The 18,340-nt window shown below is 38.6% G+C and overlaps 1 protein-coding gene across 8 annotated transcripts in view; it reads left to right on the top strand.

The window, feature by feature from the left end:
• ARPP21 (cAMP regulated phosphoprotein 21) overlaps positions 1-18,340 on the top strand; it is a 173,389-nt gene that overhangs the window by 50,596 nt on the left and 104,453 nt on the right. For all 8 annotated transcript variants that reach the window (XR_014710135.1, XM_084618487.1, XM_084618483.1 and 5 more), the window contains 4 exons: positions 967-1,117; positions 2,473-2,551; positions 3,970-4,029; positions 5,016-5,156. Coding sequence is in view for 7 of the 8 variants with exons in the window: in XM_084618487.1 (XP_084474613.1) it covers positions 967-1,117; positions 2,473-2,551; positions 3,970-4,029; positions 5,016-5,156 (431 nt within the window). In the remaining variant the exon portion in view is untranslated. The remainder of the gene's footprint in view (positions 1-966; positions 1,118-2,472; positions 2,552-3,969; positions 4,030-5,015; positions 5,157-18,340) is intronic.

Below are 18,340 nucleotides of genomic sequence, written 5' to 3'. Positions count from 1 at the left end.
ACAAAACTTTAATATCTGATTTTGTTCATTTTTCTTCAAAACAGTGTGAATACTTAGCCATACTTTCTTTTCCTTCTTGTAGTCAGATTCCATTCTTTTGAAGTTTGTCACAGCATTATCAGTTTATCAATACATTTCATTGAATATCAACTCGTTTTTTACTGTTGTCTGAAAAATCCTGTGTCAGTGTAAGTGGAAAATAATGATTTCACAAAAGCAAAACAAAAAAGGCCAAACACCATGAATTCCCAGTTTTCTAACAAGTGCAGCTTCAAAGGAATTCGCAGTCTTTGAAATGTCAAAATCTTTAGGACATGGATTTCTGATGCACTGGAAAAATTCAGTTAGCACACCCACTGTACTGAAAACTGCAGTACTCATTTTTTTTTTTTTTAAGTTTTTGCTAAGGGCTATGTTTACAGATGGTTTTTTACTTGATAAACCTGATAGCTAAACAATTCTCAGGGCCTGAAAAGTGAGTTTAAATTTTATAACACTGTATGTGTGCATAGCACTTCATATGAATTTGCAAAAAAAAATTCTGTGGAAGTTATTTTGGTCATTATCTAGCACTTGCAATATCTCTTCAGATATAGAATGGTTTATGGGAAGAAGAACACCTATAAGAATGTACTTCCAGTGTTATAATTATTGAGAGAAAAGTTTAATTACTGATAGTGGAGAATAATGTATCTTTAATACTTGTAAACTCAGAGGTCTTAGTTTGCAAATATTAAGGAAGAAATTCTGACTTCAGTGGGAGCAGCACACACACACATCTGAGGGCAGAATTTGGGCCAAAGAATGCATTATTCTCCCAATAAGATTTAATTTTACCCAGTAGGAAAAAATTATATCTGGCTTCAATTTTTCTAGCTGTGCACTCCCGAATGCAAATCTCTTCAGATTGGAATCCATGTAAATTTTATTGAATCTGGCCCTAAATTATTATATTTTTTTCAACAGGAATCAATACAACTACAGCTTTCGAGTTTCCCCAGTCTACAAGAAGAAGATAAATCTAGTAAAGATGACTCTGAGAAAGAAAAAGAGAAGGATAAAAACAAAGAAAAAGATAAAAACTGTGAAAAATCCAAGATCAGAATGTTATCAAAAGGTGAACTTCAAAATATTTTAATCCTTTTTCAATTATTTATTATGGTCACATCTAGAAATTCTTGGACATGCATAGGAATGTATGTACCTGTGGGTATATATGTATTATACCTGTGTGCATATGTGAACTCTCTCTCTATCTTTCTCGTTATCTAATCTGTCTGTCTTTAAGTACACATACAGTAGGAATGCATTTATCCAAAAGAGGGAATGTGGCATGTGAAATTTATATGGATAAGAAAAAGGGAGTTTTTCATATAAATGATGGGTTTTGAGATATATAGATTATATATATTACAGTTGTATTATGAGTAGAACCCCTAACAGAGCATAGCAGAGATTTTGTGTAAGAGGTGTTTGGTGTCGGGTGTGTGTATGTGTGTGTAATGTGTTTGTATTTATGTATGCGATTATAATATTTACATAAAATATTTTATGAAAGTACAACTTTTTTCTGTTAATCATAGTATACTGTACAACTTGTTAGCAGCAACACAAAACACTTAGTCTTATATATTGCTTTCGGCCCACAGATGAATCTCCCATTAACATTATTTGGAAATCCACCCGTAGCCCTTAACCTTAACTCATGGTCCGTGTACTGTAATACACTAGTGAATTATCTATCACATATTATAATTATGCCTTACTACAGCAGGTATGCACAGAGTGACTCTAACTATAATTATTTTTATACCTATAATTATATCATGTTACAAAACTACACTGTAGTCTCTTAAGGATAAGCATTGCCTACTCAGGGGCAGATCCTCAGCTGGTATGAATTGTTATAGCTCCTTTGACTTTACTGAAGCTGATTCAGTAAAGTGATTCAGACCAGCTGAGGATCTGCCCTTACTTTTGAGTAAGACACAATCACCTATGCCGTAAATGAATTCTAAATACTCTGTCACATGCCATTGTCATCTACCCACTTTTAGACATCACTAGATTCCAGTCTGTTAAAGATTTTGAATTCCCAGTGGCAAGGCATATCACTTTGTCTAATTTAATATGTTCAATATATAAAGATGTATTTATAGTCAGGACTGGATATTCAGCAGTAAGAAAGGGAAAGTTGGAAGGAATTTGGGTAACATTATATATTTCCTGTGATTCCAGAAAGGACAAAACTTTGTTTGCTTCAGTTGTGGCACTTATTAGTACAATGCAAAGAAAAGACAGACTTCCTCATGCTGTTTTGTGGGGTAGATTGTTCACATAAATAAATAACCTGCATGTACATTATTCTTTATAATATATTTTTTGGGTTGCTGGCTGGAAAACCAAGTCTGCTTTACAGAAATTGGCTTAACTTCTGAAATGAAACGTTTTGGTTTGTTTGTTTGTTTTCAGATTGCAGCCAAGAATATACCGACTCAACAGGCATAGATTTACATGAATTTCTGGTGAACACATTAAAGAATAATCCCAGGTAAGTAGCTCCGGCATGTTGTTAACTCCTGGTATAGTCCTAGAATTCTAGCAATTAAGCATCTTATAATTCTAGTTCTAGAGAATGCTGTAGGAAAAATAATAATGGAAGCATCTCAACTGAGCAAGAAGCCATAAAGCAATAAATTTCTACACCTAGGCTTTCCAGTTTCCCATTGCTTAATTACTTTTTCTGGAATTTGGTCACTGCTTATCTTCCCTGCTGCACAGCTCCATCTAAAGACTCTTAGCACTAGTATATTATAACCTATGTGATTGGAGGTTTCTGCAACTCAGATCATATTGTGAGTGCCAACTTCTAGCCTCACTACACCCATGGTCTTCATTTGGAACTGCAAACTCATCTTAAAATAGAATTTCATCCTAAATATATATAAAAAGTTTCTATCAGGATTTTTTATATATTATCTTTTACATACTCTTTGCAACTGAATCTGTTCAGTGTGCACAGCTTCATCCTACACTTAATGGATATCAAGAAATAATTAGGTAAATTATCCATTACCCCATCCACAGAGGGGCTTAAAAATCCATGGGATTTCAAAATGCATGAATTCACATTTCTTATTAAAGGGCACATTTCTGGCCTTCAAAGCAAAAAGTCCCTGAGTTGTCCAAGCTGTAATAGCTCAATGAGCTTGAGAGCAATGCACTCTGTAAGGTGTCTTACTAGGGCTGTTAAATAAATGGTGCATGTGGGGAGGTATATTTGTGGAAAATTTCAACTTTTCAGCAAAAGATCAAAAACTTGCAGTTTAAAAGAGAAAATTTGGATTTGGCAATGCTGCAGCAGTTCTTCGTGGAAGCTGTTGTTGGGTGCCTCATGTCCCCGTTCTCAGTGGCTTCCCTGTTCAGACTACGTGTCCCATGATGCATCCTGGTCTCCCCTCTTGCTGAGCCACGGTGGTGCACCAGGGAAAGCGGTTATTCTGAGTTTGGGGTGTTTGATTTCTTTAGACAAGAAGTTGAAATTTGCTACAGAAAGTGCACACTTTCTATGACACATTGAATTTAGTCAAAAATCCAATTTTCCATCCAAAAAATTTGTGATGGAAATTTTTCAACTATCTCTACAGCTTACTTTTGTTCCAAAAAGAAATACCAACATTATTCAACCACCTGAATGCAGTCCTTTGAGGCTGCGAGTGCTACCAGGCCGAACCCTAATGCTGAAGAGATTTAAGTCCATATCTTGCCTTGCTCTGGTATGGATGGGGAGAAGGGGAAACTAGAGTCTTTCCCCAGCTTCACCAATGCAAGGGAGGTCAGCGTTTTAACTAAAATATTTACATCATTTTTAAATAAAGGGAAACTTCCATAATTTGTTTTTGAAGTATCCTAAAAGTATCTAAAAATGGTTTTGTAGCTGACTCTTCAAATTGCTGTTTATTTTTACAGGGACAGAATGATACTCTTAAAAATGGAACAGGAAATTATAGATTTTATTAGTGACAACAAGTAAGTTAATTTCAGTATTTGGTTAGTTTATCATATTTGCATGCCACATGTATCTTTTGCATAAAGCATATGTAAATGCTATATTTTTATGAGATGTGTGCTCACTTAGAGGCCTATCCTACACTGTGCTGGAGTTTAGTACCTTGCAAAATCAGGCCCCTAGATTCCTCTCTAATAACTGTCAGTAGGAGCCACTGCAGTAGGTGTAACAAAAAGCAAGGCTTTTCATTTTTATTATATTTCTCTAATGACTTCCAGCTGGTTCCAGTCACTTATGCTCAAAAATAATTGTAAAGCTTTCATTGCATAGGACATAAAGCATGCATCTCTAGAGGGGGATATATAATCAAATATTATGTCATGCAATTTGCTCTGTTCACTAAGGTATTTTTAACGTGGTGAAAAATAAAGTTAAGCTTTTGTTTGAAGGGAGACAAAACCCTGTTCTGCTCTCACATATTCTACAATTTATAATAAAATTATAGATTTTAACTTGGTTAAAAACAAACCGATTGAAAAAGTCCCCTGACTTTTGAGGGGGAAAAATAGACATTTTAAAATAGAAGAAAGAAGATTTGTTGTACTAGAATAGCCCCTTGGTGTCTCAAACATTACCCAGTATCTGCTGCTTTGGAGGAAGGCATAAAACTTTCATGATATCCTTAGCCATTTATGCAACATTTACATAGGGCGAAAGTGTGTATGGCAAGTGAGTCCTTCCTGACGCCTGCAGCAGTCAGCTGATGCTGTAAAATATGAGATTTGATTATCTTAATTTAGCATGTAAAAGTACCAGTTTTATTATTGACCATAAATATATCCAGCACTTTTTAAAAACCAGCCATTGTAGTTGACTGACTGCTTACCTGCAGCATAGATGTATACTGTATAATTGAACAGAGGAAAAAACAGTTAATCAAGTTTTAAAAGGTATTTTATATTTTAGAGAGGATCACGTAACTGATCAGTGTGATATTTTCTTTCAGTAATCATTATAAAAAGTTCCCTCAGATGTCGTCCTATCAGAGGATGTTAGTGCACAGAGTGGCAGCTTATTTTGGAATGGATCACAATGTAGATCAAACTGGAAAATCTGTAATTATCAACAAGACCAGCAATACTAGAATGTAAGTACTAGCCTTGTGCTTTTCTTATTTCCCTTTCATAAGGGTCAATTTGCATCCTGGCTACATGGCATTTTAAAATTCCATTTTTGTAATGCTGAGCATTATTTATCACTCATTCTGGTGTAGAGTGTCGTTATGTCTTCTCCTTGGAAGATTGTATGAGGATTTGAAATATGTAGAAAAGAGTCAATCCGGTTGTTTAGAGTCAAGAAATTTATATAGTGCCTCTGGAGTGGAATGTTTTGCTGACCCTCTAACACCACCCCATAGCTATAGAAAGCAATTTATTGCTTAACATGTTGCCTGGAGCTGGGCAGGTTATGAAGTACAGGTACTTTTAAATAACACAAAGATGCTGGGAAGATATCCTGTTCCCTCTTTCCATTTCTTCTTTTTTGCAGTTTCCACTCCTGCCTATTGAGTTGTTTGTTTTGCAACAGATATTTTTCCCCTGTGCCACCTTTTATTTTTTTCACAGATTATAGTTTTCCCCCTTCTTCTAACTTTCAACTTTTTTTTTTGTCTTCATTCACTCTGGATTATAAATCTGTAATGGGGGTGTGAAAACTGTTTGGTCCCTGCATCATATACATATGAAATTAAAAATATCCAATAGTCAGTGGGTAAAGTGGGGTTGGCAAACTTTTTGGCCCGAGGGCCACATCTGGGTATGGAAATTGTATGGCGGGCCATGAATGCTCACAAAATTGGGGTTGGGGTACAGGAGGGAGTGAGGGCTCTGGCTGGGGGTGTGGGCTCCAGGTGGGGCCAGAAATTAGGAGTTCAGGGTGCGGGAGAGGGCTCCAGGCTGGTGTGTGGCAGGGAGTGAGGGCTCTGACTGGGGGTGGGGGCTCTGGAGTGGGGCTGGGGATGAGGAGATTGCGGTGCAGGAGGGGGCTCTGGGCTGGGACTGAGAGGTTCGGAGGGTGGGAGGGGGATCAGGGCTGGGGCAGGGGCAGGGGTTGGGGCGGGGGGTGTTGAGGGCTTTCACTGGAGGTGTAGGCTCTAGGGTGGGGCTGGGGATGAGGGGTTTGGGGTGCAGGGTGCTCTGGACTGGGACCGAGGGGTTCGGAGGGTGGGAAGGGGATCAGGGCTGGGGCAGGGGGTTGGGGCGCTGGAGGGGTGGCTCAAGCAGCTCATGGAAGCAGCCGTATGTCCTGCTTCTGGCTCCTACGCGGAAACTTATACAGATTTAGCTGCAGAGAATGAGAAATAACAAAATTACAATTTATGAAGATCTTTGCTAGACAGCAGTTCATCATAATCACTTTTTTTCATAGCACTATTCAAGTACTACAGGCCTCTCAGGGGCTGATTTTAGCGCCCTCACTCTCATATCAGATCTCCCTTTCCAGCTTACCTGCATTTGTGTGTGTGCACACGTACGTGTGTGTGTGTGTGTGTGTGTGTGTGTTGGGGGGCATATGTGTGTGCGTTTGTGTGTAAGGGAGTCAGAGGAGAGAGAGATCTAGCATACCACTACTGTCATTCAATTAAGAAAAATTTGGAGCAGCCCCTAAAAAACCTTACATTTTCATTGGTTTTATTCATTCCTATATATATATGTCCTTTTCTTCTCACATATGCATCATCTCCGCAGTGCAACAAGAGCAGTAGAATTTTGCACACAGCTCAGTTCTCTTTCTGGCTAGCGCTGACAGTGATTTTTGTGCTTTGGGCTCAGTTGGTTGCCTTGACATGCACCTTGCAGACAAGTGGCACTAGAACTGCTTTACATTGCGTTGCAGAACCTACTCTCAACAGGAATTAAATTCCAAACAGTGGTCTAAAATTTATGTGACAGCTTAGGTGAAAAGTCTGAGTGATTTCACATTGGATATTGTGGCTCATGGGCTGGTATGAGAGGCAAGGAGAATCATTTAAATTGTTTACAAAGCCAGCGTCGAAACTGGCACTAATTGGCACCTTTGCTGGCAGGCTCAACGGAGAGGCCAAAAACTGAATGGTCTTGCAGACTGAAGTACGCTTTTTACTCTGGAGGTGCTCTCTGCAGGTCATAGTTAAGGCACATGGATAGAACCATGTGGGAAAATTTGTCCTGGCACTGTCCATAGTGTACTTGTTCCACAGAGAAACAGAAATTTCCAGCCTTCCTCATTGTCACAGTCTGGTTTCTTTCATTAGCACTAAGTAAAACTGAATGTTTTTTTTTGTTTGTTTTTTGTTCTTTTAAAGTTTATTTAAGGAGGGATTGCCTAACCCTAAAGACACATTCTTCTACCATGCAGCATGTAGTATATTATTGATAATATTTTAAGATACAGTTCTAAAATGAGGCTTTGTAAATGTCTTTTTTTTTTTTAAATTTCACAGATGCAGGAGACCTCTAAAATTTCTTTTTTCTGACAGAGTCTGGGATTTTATTGTCAGGAGAAATAGGATGCATAATTATTAGTTTGTGTGGTGTAGGAAGGAAGGAATTACACTATGTCTGATTTAAAAAAATAATGAAAAAGTGGCGGACCTTTATATAAACTGAAATCAGTTTTGTTATTTTAGAGGAATAGTATTCCCACAAGTATTTTAAATAGAAAAACTGCAAAGTTAGAATGACATTAAAACAAACTAACAGTGATAGCAAATAAGGAGCTACGCAGATTAGCTGTGTGAACAGGTAGATGGTTTTGAATCAGTTAAATGTTCTTTTAATAAGGTATACGATATAAATTAATAAAATAGATATTGGAAATCCCTATTGGCCATCTATGTAGCCATTATCAACTGGAAGTTTCTCATAGGATTTTCATGGGAGCAGGATCAAACCCTTTGGGTTATACTGTGACATGGGCTACACAGTCAACAAGCAAGAGAGTGAGAACAGCCCTTGAATCCTTCCATAGGGCTACCTAGACCTTAGGTCTGACTGTACAGGGATAAGCAGAGCTACCTGTTCACTTACTCCCTTCCCAGAATAAATGGGTGGGAAGATGGTAAGGACTGGATAGAGCCTTTATTGTCCCTCCCCTTTTTAGTGGCCAGAGTCAGCACAGAGGAGAAGGAATTTACAGCTGGTAATACCCACTGAATGCCTGGACATTCAACCCACGAGCATTTCCATTGACCCGAAATATAAGCTTCGCCAGTATTACCTTCAGAGTTTGTAGTTGCCATAAACTCCATATTCCAGGTTTCAGTAAAGTCATAAGCTCCATTGGCATAACCCACAATTGTCACAATAGTAATAATTCTGCAGAGTCCAGGATTTTTAAAAGTTCCAATGTTATATATGTTAGACTCTAGTGTTCTCCGAGAGAACAGTTTTACGTAGCTCAGAACCAGAACTCAATTCTTGGAACCTTCTGACTCTATTAACTAGCCAGTGTAAAACATCCAGAACAGAAGCATTTCTGAAAGTGATGGAGAAATTGCTTAGTGTGGTTTATGTTAGTTGTAGTTTAAACCTAGATAAATATTGACCACATTACATATGTAAGTTCATATACAATAGAGAAGGCCTGACCTGAAGGCCAGACAGTCCAGAAGCAATGCACTCCAAAGGAAGCTGGAGCTCTAGAGTAATATGCTGCTTCCTCTTCCTCTTTTCAGATGTTCATTTGGTAGCACATTCTGAATCCCAAAGCACCACAGCCTGGCACAATGAACAGGGAAGAAAGCTTGTCATAAGTACTTCCAGAATTCACAGATTCTACTACCTTTTTAAAAAAATCTTTTGCTTGAGCCCCCTAACGTGTTTGTGAGTGTGAGTGGTTGGGTTTGATGCCAAGTCATTGCTGTGGGCGAAGGTGCTACTGCTTACTCATCTTGCTGAATGAAGGTTTGTGTGAATATTCTGCGGCTGGTTGGCCCCCACAAGAGGGGAATGAGGATTCTACCAGCATGTACCAGTGGGGTGAAGATTCGGATAGCGTGATATGATAGCATCCTCTCTCTGCTGCCTCTTTGTGCACCAGTTGAGATTTAGTGGGATAGAAACCCTTGTGCTTAAGGGCATAAACCATCCACCAATTATTTGGGGTTAAGAAGAAACTGTGGGCAGGTTGTTCCATACTTGTACACTCTGGAGTTTTCTACCTTCCTCTGAAGCATACATTTCTGTTATCACCTGGATCACTGTAAGGTGAGTGTGAGTGTGTGAACGTACCTGCCTCGGGCAAGAATTTGAGGAGCTGTGGAGGCTGGTAGTTTTATCGGGGCGGGGGAGGAGGAAAGCAGCTGCAATAGCGTGAGATCAGGAGAAAACGTAATTTTTGTGTGAATATTCTGCTGCTGCCTTCGCAACCTGTGCGCTGCTTTTTTTTTTTTTTAAATTAATAGTGGCAAATATATATTCCTAGCATCCTATTCTCTTTTGGGATTTGAATTGTCTGCTCTGTATTCCTGAGCATCAGCAGCATTCCACTGAAGTCCAAGCTAGTGGACCCTAATGGAGGTTTGGACCCTAGTTATCCTCTGACATTTTGAAGGCTGTCTTTGTAAATCAAAAGGACATAAATTTACTTACTACAAGAAAAAAGAAAAGCGGCGATTTGCCAGATTTCTCGTGGAAATTTTAATGTGCATAGAGAGATCATCTCTTATAACTAAATGTTCTTCATCCAAACTCGATGATAAAAATAGTCCTGTGCACTAGTTCAGATATAAAGGAGTAGTGGGTTAAAACCTTTTAATACTCTATATTAATGCTTTGAATTATGACTGGATTTAAAAAAAGCTAAAAATGGCCTGTCCAATTAAAATCTAAAAACTTTCCAAAAAACTACCTTCTGGACAAGGAGTACATGTGAAATATTATGCAGAACAGAAGTTTTTGCAAACGTTCGATGGAGATGGTCCCAATGCTGCTTAGTATGGAAAGTATCTTACTCTCTTAACTGTAATATCACTATAGTGACTCCATTGTATGTATATTTGTCTGTCATCTGTGTCTGTCTATCATCTCTCTAAAGCTATACCAAAATGTGATGTGAACACATGACAATGCAGTATGATAAAAGCATAAATTTGAGATGGAGGCAATGTATTATGCAGGACATTCCAAATGAGTGCCAACAAAAACTGTTTTCAGAGTAGCAGCCGTGTTAGTCTGTATTCGCAAAAAGAAAAGGAGGACTTGTGGCACCTTAGAGACTAACCAATTTATTAGAGCATAAGCTTTCGTGAGCTACAGCTCACTTCCTCAGATGCATATCGTGGAAACTGCGATTTTGTTTTGTGGAAACAAAAACTGTATGTGCCACCTCTTTATTCTGTACATGCCATATTTAAAAAAAAATAGAAATAGATAAGAGAGCCTTGCAGCTGTTGTCAGTAATTTTACATATCTCTGTCTGTATATTCAGACTGATTATCTCAGTGGAGATAGATAAGTGGGGAGAATGCAGGCGATGTGTTTAAAGTGCTTGATAAATACAGATTTTAATTTGGCTTTGCAGTTTGCCACATGGATATCCTCACATGTGGTGTGTGCAAAATATGTTTTTACAGATGCGCACACACACAGCTGCATATATACCTGCTCAGACATACAGCAGAGTTACTCAGCATTCAGGATGTACGGTGTGAATGAATTACAGCAATTGTGTTTAGTAAGTGTCTTCTGAATTTGGAGAGCTTACCAAAGGGCACATATGTTGTGAACCTTAAGACTTTACAAAGTCATAGCTGAAAGGATTATTTTTTTATAACCTTTTTCAGTGTTATATACCTTCTAACCTTTGTAGTAAAACAGCCTATTGATATTTTGTTCTACTCTACATTATTTTACTCTGCTGCTATAGAAATGCTATGTCATAGTAGCCCTATTGGAAGGTTATTTGTGTCTTCAGGATACATCCAAAACTTGGAGTAGTATTGACAGCTACTGTATGTATTTCATGAGTTTCTTTTTAAGAACTGTGTCAGCAAAATTATACATACTGTACAATACGTACTATCCATGTCATAACTAAAAAAAGTATTGTAGGATATTCTATCCATCTATTTTCTCTGTGTCTGAGTGGCTTGAGTCACAAATACAGTCATGACATTGCCCATTCCTAACCCACCCGCAAAAAATAGAAGAGCCCACAGTAGGTTTTTTTTTATATATGCTTTGCATTTAAAAGCATTCTTTGTGTAGGTAGTGCCTAAAGCATTATACCTATATAGGTACATGGAGCTTTTTTTTTTTTTTTTTGGTATGGCTCTTGCAAATAGTATAGACTCTTTAAGACATCTTTATAAAATGGCACTCAGTGAAAAAGGCAATTTCAACAACAGGGGTTAGCTCTTAATGGAGATCTCTCCCCCGACCCCCAATCCAGGCATGCCAAGCATATTGGGATTTAAAAGATACTGGTTTTGTACCGAAATAGTGGGATTGGTTACATTATAGGCTCAGTAGCCACAAGTTATGACTTCCAGGGTACACATCAACATGTGCTTTTTTCCCCTTGACTGATTTTTGTTTCTTTAAGATTGCATTTGCCGAGGAGAAGGGGGAGGCAGGAGGTTATAAGTAAGTTGACACAAACAAAAATGTTTGCAGCTCTTTTTCAGCCAGGTATATATTCTGTAGTCTTATATTTGTGTAAGCGAATGCTCATGTCTTGTTAGTTATGAGTGAACCTCAGTGACAAGGTGCGGACATTGTTTTGTTGGAACACAGCACAGTTAACTCTGCAAACTCTTTTTTGTTGCACGTTTTCTTTAAAAAAAATCATATTGTCTCTATTGTAAGTAGAACACGATCAAGGCAGTGATCTCATGAAGTCAGACTCATTGTAGTATGACTCATGATCTAGGAGGATATACATACAAACATCTCTCTCTCTTTTATTTTGTGTGGTGTGTGAGGTTCTGTAGGCCAAAATTTGTAGCTTCAAGGAACTATAAACCAATTTATTTTAGTTCATACAAAAGTCTCCCATTGCAAGAATTTCTCTTTCCAGTGTTGGCTATATTTTGACTGCTATTTTATTACTGAGATACAATTATACTGTGATAAAGCAAATCCCTGCATTCTGACTAACAGTCATTGTTGCACAATTAGGACTCAAGGATTCACAAACTACACTGGTATTGAGAAATATGTATGCAGTGATTATGCCTGTCAGACATCCACAACTAGAGTACAAGGGAATTGCATATCTGAGAAATAATAGCGTCCTTGTTAATATTTATTAATACACAAAGCACTCATCTTATGGTCCTAACAATAATAGGATAAAAATCCATAAAACAATAAAGACAACAGATATAATGTTTACAACACTGAGTCTTCTTCATGCTGTCGCTTTGAAGCAATAAATGGATTTTATTCCGTAGACATTTTCCATACAGTCATCAGGAACTTGCTGAAAAGTATGATGATTAGTGACTTGGAAGTCTAATTTGTCTCAGTAGAGGACTCCTGAGCAATAATAAAAATATTTAGTGCTCTTTATCCAAAAAGCCTGAAGCACTTTACAGAGGAGGAGCAGTATTCTTATCCTTATTTAACAAATGGGAAAACTGAGGCAAATAACTCCTAATGCCCAGTTCCTTAAAAAATGCACAGATTAAGCTAATAAATGTGTCATGGATTTCAGCACTACATTATGTATTATAGTGTAGGCATTAGTTTTAGTTATTACATTACTTGTTTTTGACTGAATACTATTGTGCACTGTAATGTAAATCCTTCATATAATACAATTTAGGAGAAGAAACTACCTATGTCATTTTTCTTGAAACTGTTGACTTTTTTTTTTAAACTTAATGAATCTGAACTGGAATTGCTTTACACAACGGACTCTATCTCTTATTTCAGTCTTTCACTCATTCTTGCAAGGAAGATGAACAAAGAAAAGGTATCAGGGGTAGCCATGTTAGTCTGTATCCACAAAAACAACAAGGAGTCCGGTGGCACCTTAAAGATGAACGGATTTGTTGGAGCAAAAGCTTTCGCGGGTAAAAACCCCACTTCTTCAGATGCATGGAAAGAAAAAGTGTTTGTCAACTGTGTGTTGAGCTAAATTTGGCCCTAGGATGTAGAATTTTTATTTCAGTCAGTGCGAGCTATGTGCATACATCCAAGGACAGACTTTGCCTGTAAATGAGACATTAGGGTAAATGAACCATTTCTAATGGTTCCATTAACAATTTTCAGTCTAATATAATTTATCTAAACTAATTTGTTTGTAATTGAGGTGGACATGTATTTTATAGCTGTTTTGTATTGTAATGAAGTATTAGTTAAACATTAATGAAAGGACACCTACAGTGTTAGTCTGTTGTTAATCCTTGCAGTCACACCGCTTAATCTTGTCATAAACTCAGAATTACGTAGATATGTGATCAGACTTGGAAGATGGGAAACTACCAAGGAAAACTCAGTGCTGTGGAAAGTGGAGTTGGTGACTAAGATAAGGGACACTCCCTTCTTTGAATCAGTAATTAACCACTGCCTTAGTGTGGTGTTAGGGGGTGCTCTTCTTGTGAAGTGGTGTCTTTTGGATGAGTCAAACTCCTCAGACTTGCCATGATTAGTATTTGTGGTTATTAAAGAGATCGTGGCATTCTTGGTAATGGTAGAATTTTTAGCTGTGTCTGGAAAAGTAGTGGGTTAGCTAAATTCGAGCTCAGGTAATGACATTTTTCAAGTTTAAATCCCACTGCACTGTCATGTCATTGTGCTGTAGAACTGGAGGTCAAAATTGGCCTCTGCATTTCCCACTTAGAGGTGGCTCTGATTCTGTAATGGGTGGAGTAATTTCCTTCAATGCAGGAGTCCATTTTCAAAAGTGGGTACCTCAATCAGTGGGTGGATCCCCCTCCATTCTATTTTGGTGCTAGAGTTATGAAGTCTGAATGAGTGGTGCATCTCTATGATGTGATACACCAGCAATGAGAAAAATGCTTCATTTGAGCAATCCTTACTTCTGCATGATAGGCAAAGGGGAACGGTGCTCCTGTATTCACGTGGCAGACTTGGAGGTTTGTCACAGGGAAGTTGCTAGATTACTAACAGGTAGCTCCACTATCCAAGCCAACGGGTATTTGGGAAGTGGCTTCTGATGCCTGTCTAATGATGGAGAAATTATTCATGGCCTGAAGTGGAACTAAGCACACGAATTTATTATGTAACACTGTTTTTATCTTCAGGTACAGGTCATTTCTAGAGAACTAATAGTCCCCACATTAGCCAGCCAGCTTTTGTGAAGTATGCTGTCATTATTGGTGGTTTTCAGAACTTTGGTTTTTTTTTCTCTCCTGTTTAATTCTTGAATTCATTAGTTAGATAAGGAATGTCATTTGAAGTATATATTTGTGGTTATGCAACATCCTAATGTTCAGTTATAGGGTACGATACATACCTACCATTGAATATGAATGTATTTTGTAATAAGCTGTGCTACCACATGGTGAGCCTCCATCAGCTGGAACTAAATTGAAGCTGCACAAAATGTTCAACCTAGGCAGAAATTGTAAATATTAAGGGCTAAATCCAATCCAGAGGGGTAGGAGGGCAAGGTGTGTTCTACAGGTGCAGATTCATTACCTGCCTTCCCCAGTGCCTGGTCAGACTGGCAGCAGAATTGCTTTCTAGCTATTTATACTGAAACCTTGTTATTCACAGGCCAATGGCAGGTGGCTCCATGGAGCAGCAGATCTATGGTTGCTGCTCCTCTTCAGCCTGTCCTGCCCAAACCCCACTCCCTGTTGTGTGCTGCCAGGGACACAGAACTAAGTTCCATGGCATATAGCGAGTCTAGACTCCTCCGAACTAGACTTTGAGAGTCAAGGTGGATAATCGGTGGAACATGAGTTTCCAGTGTGACACTATGGCCAAAAGAACGAATGCAATCCTTGAATATATAAACAGGGCACTACTGAATAGGAAAATGGAAGACATATTGCCACTGGTGTGACTGCTGATGGAATACTGTGTCCAGTTCTGGTGCCCACAATTTAAGAAGGTCATTGATAAATTTGGTGAGAGCTCAGACAAGAGCCATGAGAATGAGTAGAAGATTAGAAAACATGTCTTATAGTGACAGACGCAAGAAGGTCAATCTGGGTCGCGTGACAAAGAGAAGGTTCAGGGGTGACTTGATCACAGTCTGTAAGCACCTACCTGGGTGAGCAAATAATGGACTCTTCAGTCCAGCGCAGAAAGATATAACAAGATCCAGTGGCTGAAAGTTGAAGCTAGACAAATTTTGGACAGGAAATAAGGTGCACATTTTCAACTGTGAGAGTAATTACCCATTGGAACAACTTATCAAGGTTTGTGGTGGATTCCTCATTGCGAGCAATTGTTAAATCAGGATAGGATGTTTTCTCAAATTTATGCTGTAGTTCAAACGGAAATTAATTCATGATGTTCTATGGCCTTTGTTGCGCAGTATGTCAGACTGGTTGATCGTACTGGTCCCTTCTGGCCTCATAATCTCTGAATCTCCTGCATTTCATCTAGCAGTCCTTTTGCAGAGCTGCACAAGCTCCACTGTATCTGAGGCCCAGGTAGACTGAATCCAGAGGTCGATGCTTTGCCCTAACTGTACTGGGCCAAATCCTGAAGTCTTTACTCAGGCAAAACGCTCAATGAGTAACTTCCCTTCACCAGGGGGAAATGATGGATTCTCCATCTTTTGATGTCTTTGAGATTTGGAGGAGGCCTTTCTGGGAGATATGATTTAGCCAAATACAAATTATACTTTAGCCAAACAAAAGTTATTGGGCTCAATACGAGGGGAACTGTAATGGCCTGTGACATACAGGAGATCAGACTAGATTAACTAATGGTCTCCTGTGGTCTTAAACTCAAAGAATTTGGTACATTAATTTTTCTTTAAAAAAAAAAAAAGAAAAAAAGAAAAAAAAAGAAACCTATGAAATGTACAGGACTGTCTGCCATGCGTCATATTAGCGAGAAATTCATTGTTGAGGAAAGGATTATGGACTCCATCCTGATTCCATTTGAATCCGGGAGGAGTTTTGCCATTGTTTTTGAAAAAGGGAGTGAGATCAGTGCCAGTTGCAGGTAGTGAACACTAATTAACCGATGTCCTGATTTTATCCCCTGATCCAAATAATACCCCTCCTATGCAGCATCCCCCTTCCCTCCTGGAGTCCAGAGTCATGGATCTAGGGGATCAGCGCATGGGGATGGGAAAAAGAGTTGGTGGATGGGGTGGAGTACACATTGTCTCCCCATCAGCCCTGTGGAAATCAGGCCTTCTGCCATTTTCATGGTGGGAACTCTACCTTTATAAGGATCCCTGGGGCAGCTGCCCTCAATGAAACCATATCCACTGGAACAATGCTGCCAGGGGGAAGGGGTGAAAACTTTGGCAGGACAAGGCCTCTGCATGAATGGGCCCTGGCTATTTGCTAATTCCTGAATACCAGCAGTCCAGGGCCAGCTCTGCAGGCTGGTTGGGGTGCAGAGAGGGCATAGCCCACCCTCCAAATGAAGCCATTGTGGATAAATCTCCATAAGAAGGACCTTGAAGAGGTTTAGCTTTCGTGTGGGCTAAATCAACACCATCCATTAGAATTTACTCATGTTTATTTGTAATAATGATGGCATTGTTCACCTTGTAAACTATCATGGGATAACACCAAATACAGAAATACATTTTTAGCTTTAAAATCTTAATTACTTTTATGGTAAATAAAGAATGTATGAAGAGAAAGGAGTTCTGGTTGGATGCTAAGTAAAAAAAATTACAGTCCTTAGCATTAACAAGTTAGCATTGGGATTGGCTTTCCCTTTACTAGAGAGTAGAAGCTATCAGCAGAAACCATGTGGTAATGTCTGGCAAAAGAAGGCTTTTTAATAACTTTTGCTGTTGAAGTGTCACCATACCAGAAATGTGGTGACTCGTACTGTAAAATAGTCTAATAATGTGACATTGACCTTCAGATACTTTAAAAACCTTTTTAAGGGGCTTTGTGATATGTTAAGTTGTGGTGGTATAACTGCATAATGCTCTAAGTCGTAATAAAATGAATTACATTATAGGAGGACAGAAATCCCCCATTGGTCACCATGTGACATTAAGGCCAAGATTTTCAAAAACAGGTTTAACTCCATAGTTAGGTACCTGTCTGATTTTTCAAGATCAGTTTAACTGCAGCTCCCAGGTGCCTAAATATGGATTTCAGGTCCTGATTTTAGGCTGCTATGTTTTGAGGATTGTGACCTTTAGATAGCAGCATGCTTCCATTACAATAGATGCTACATTATAGTTAGGACTGGAAGTTAGCCTTGTATCAATCAGCTGTGACCTGTTTAATTGATAAATATTCCACCATCTCAAAATGCTGAAATTCACAAAATATTTACATGCCTTCATATTTCAAAATCTTGATCTGGAGGCAAAAATGGTTTCTGCACTATATATACTAGAGAGTTTTGATTCAAAGGCGAAAGCAGAGACACTAAAACTTTCATGAGTTTAATACTCCTGTTCTATAGAGCCTTATGGTGTCCTCCAGCATAAATATAAAGCAGCATTGGCAGATACAGTAGATATTCACAGTGCAAGTAAGGAGAACTACTGTGCCTCAAAATAGAGGCCAGTGTGATGTTGGACTGAGCAGTTGGTTTAATTAAAGACAAATACAAATAATGGAAAAATGCAGTAAAACCATTTGAACACCCAAATAGCAATGCCCTAAATCTACACAACTCCTTTGACTCTTCTCTGCATCAGCACTTATCCCATCTCCTTATATTATTACCCGTCTATTGGTATATTTGGGTAACACCATGTTGCCAGTTGCTCCATTTGCTTGCAGACTGTTGATCCTGCATCCACTCTGGTGTATCCTTGTGCTCTTTCCTGCCACTCTTGCTCTAGCTGCCTGTCATTCCGTGATTTATTCACTTTAGGAGGATTAACATGTTGTAGCCCATCCAATACATTTATTTTAACCTCTCATTTCAAATGTAAAACTTATTGCACCATGTGAAACTCTTGTAAAAATGACAGAGATCTTTGTGGATGAATTCTCTGACCATATCCTTATTTCAGCATTTTCTGTGATATGTTAGGCACTCTGGCCTACCTAAGACACTGTAGTGCTAAACCATCTCTTCTGCACGAGATGGGTTTGTTGCCTCTCTTGAAAGCAACTTGTGACAAGCTGTGTGCCCTATTACTGTTGGAAACCTATGCCTTGTAATAAACATGTATGTACTGTATCAATGTAAGCCAAGCTTTAGAATTCCA

This window comes from Lepidochelys olivacea (genome assembly GCF_965140295.1).
Source record: "Lepidochelys olivacea isolate rLepOli2 genome assembly, chromosome: 2".
NCBI classification, from domain to species: domain Eukaryota; kingdom Metazoa; phylum Chordata; order Testudines; family Cheloniidae; genus Lepidochelys; species Lepidochelys olivacea.
This window is presented reverse-complemented; position numbering and strand designations above follow the sequence as displayed.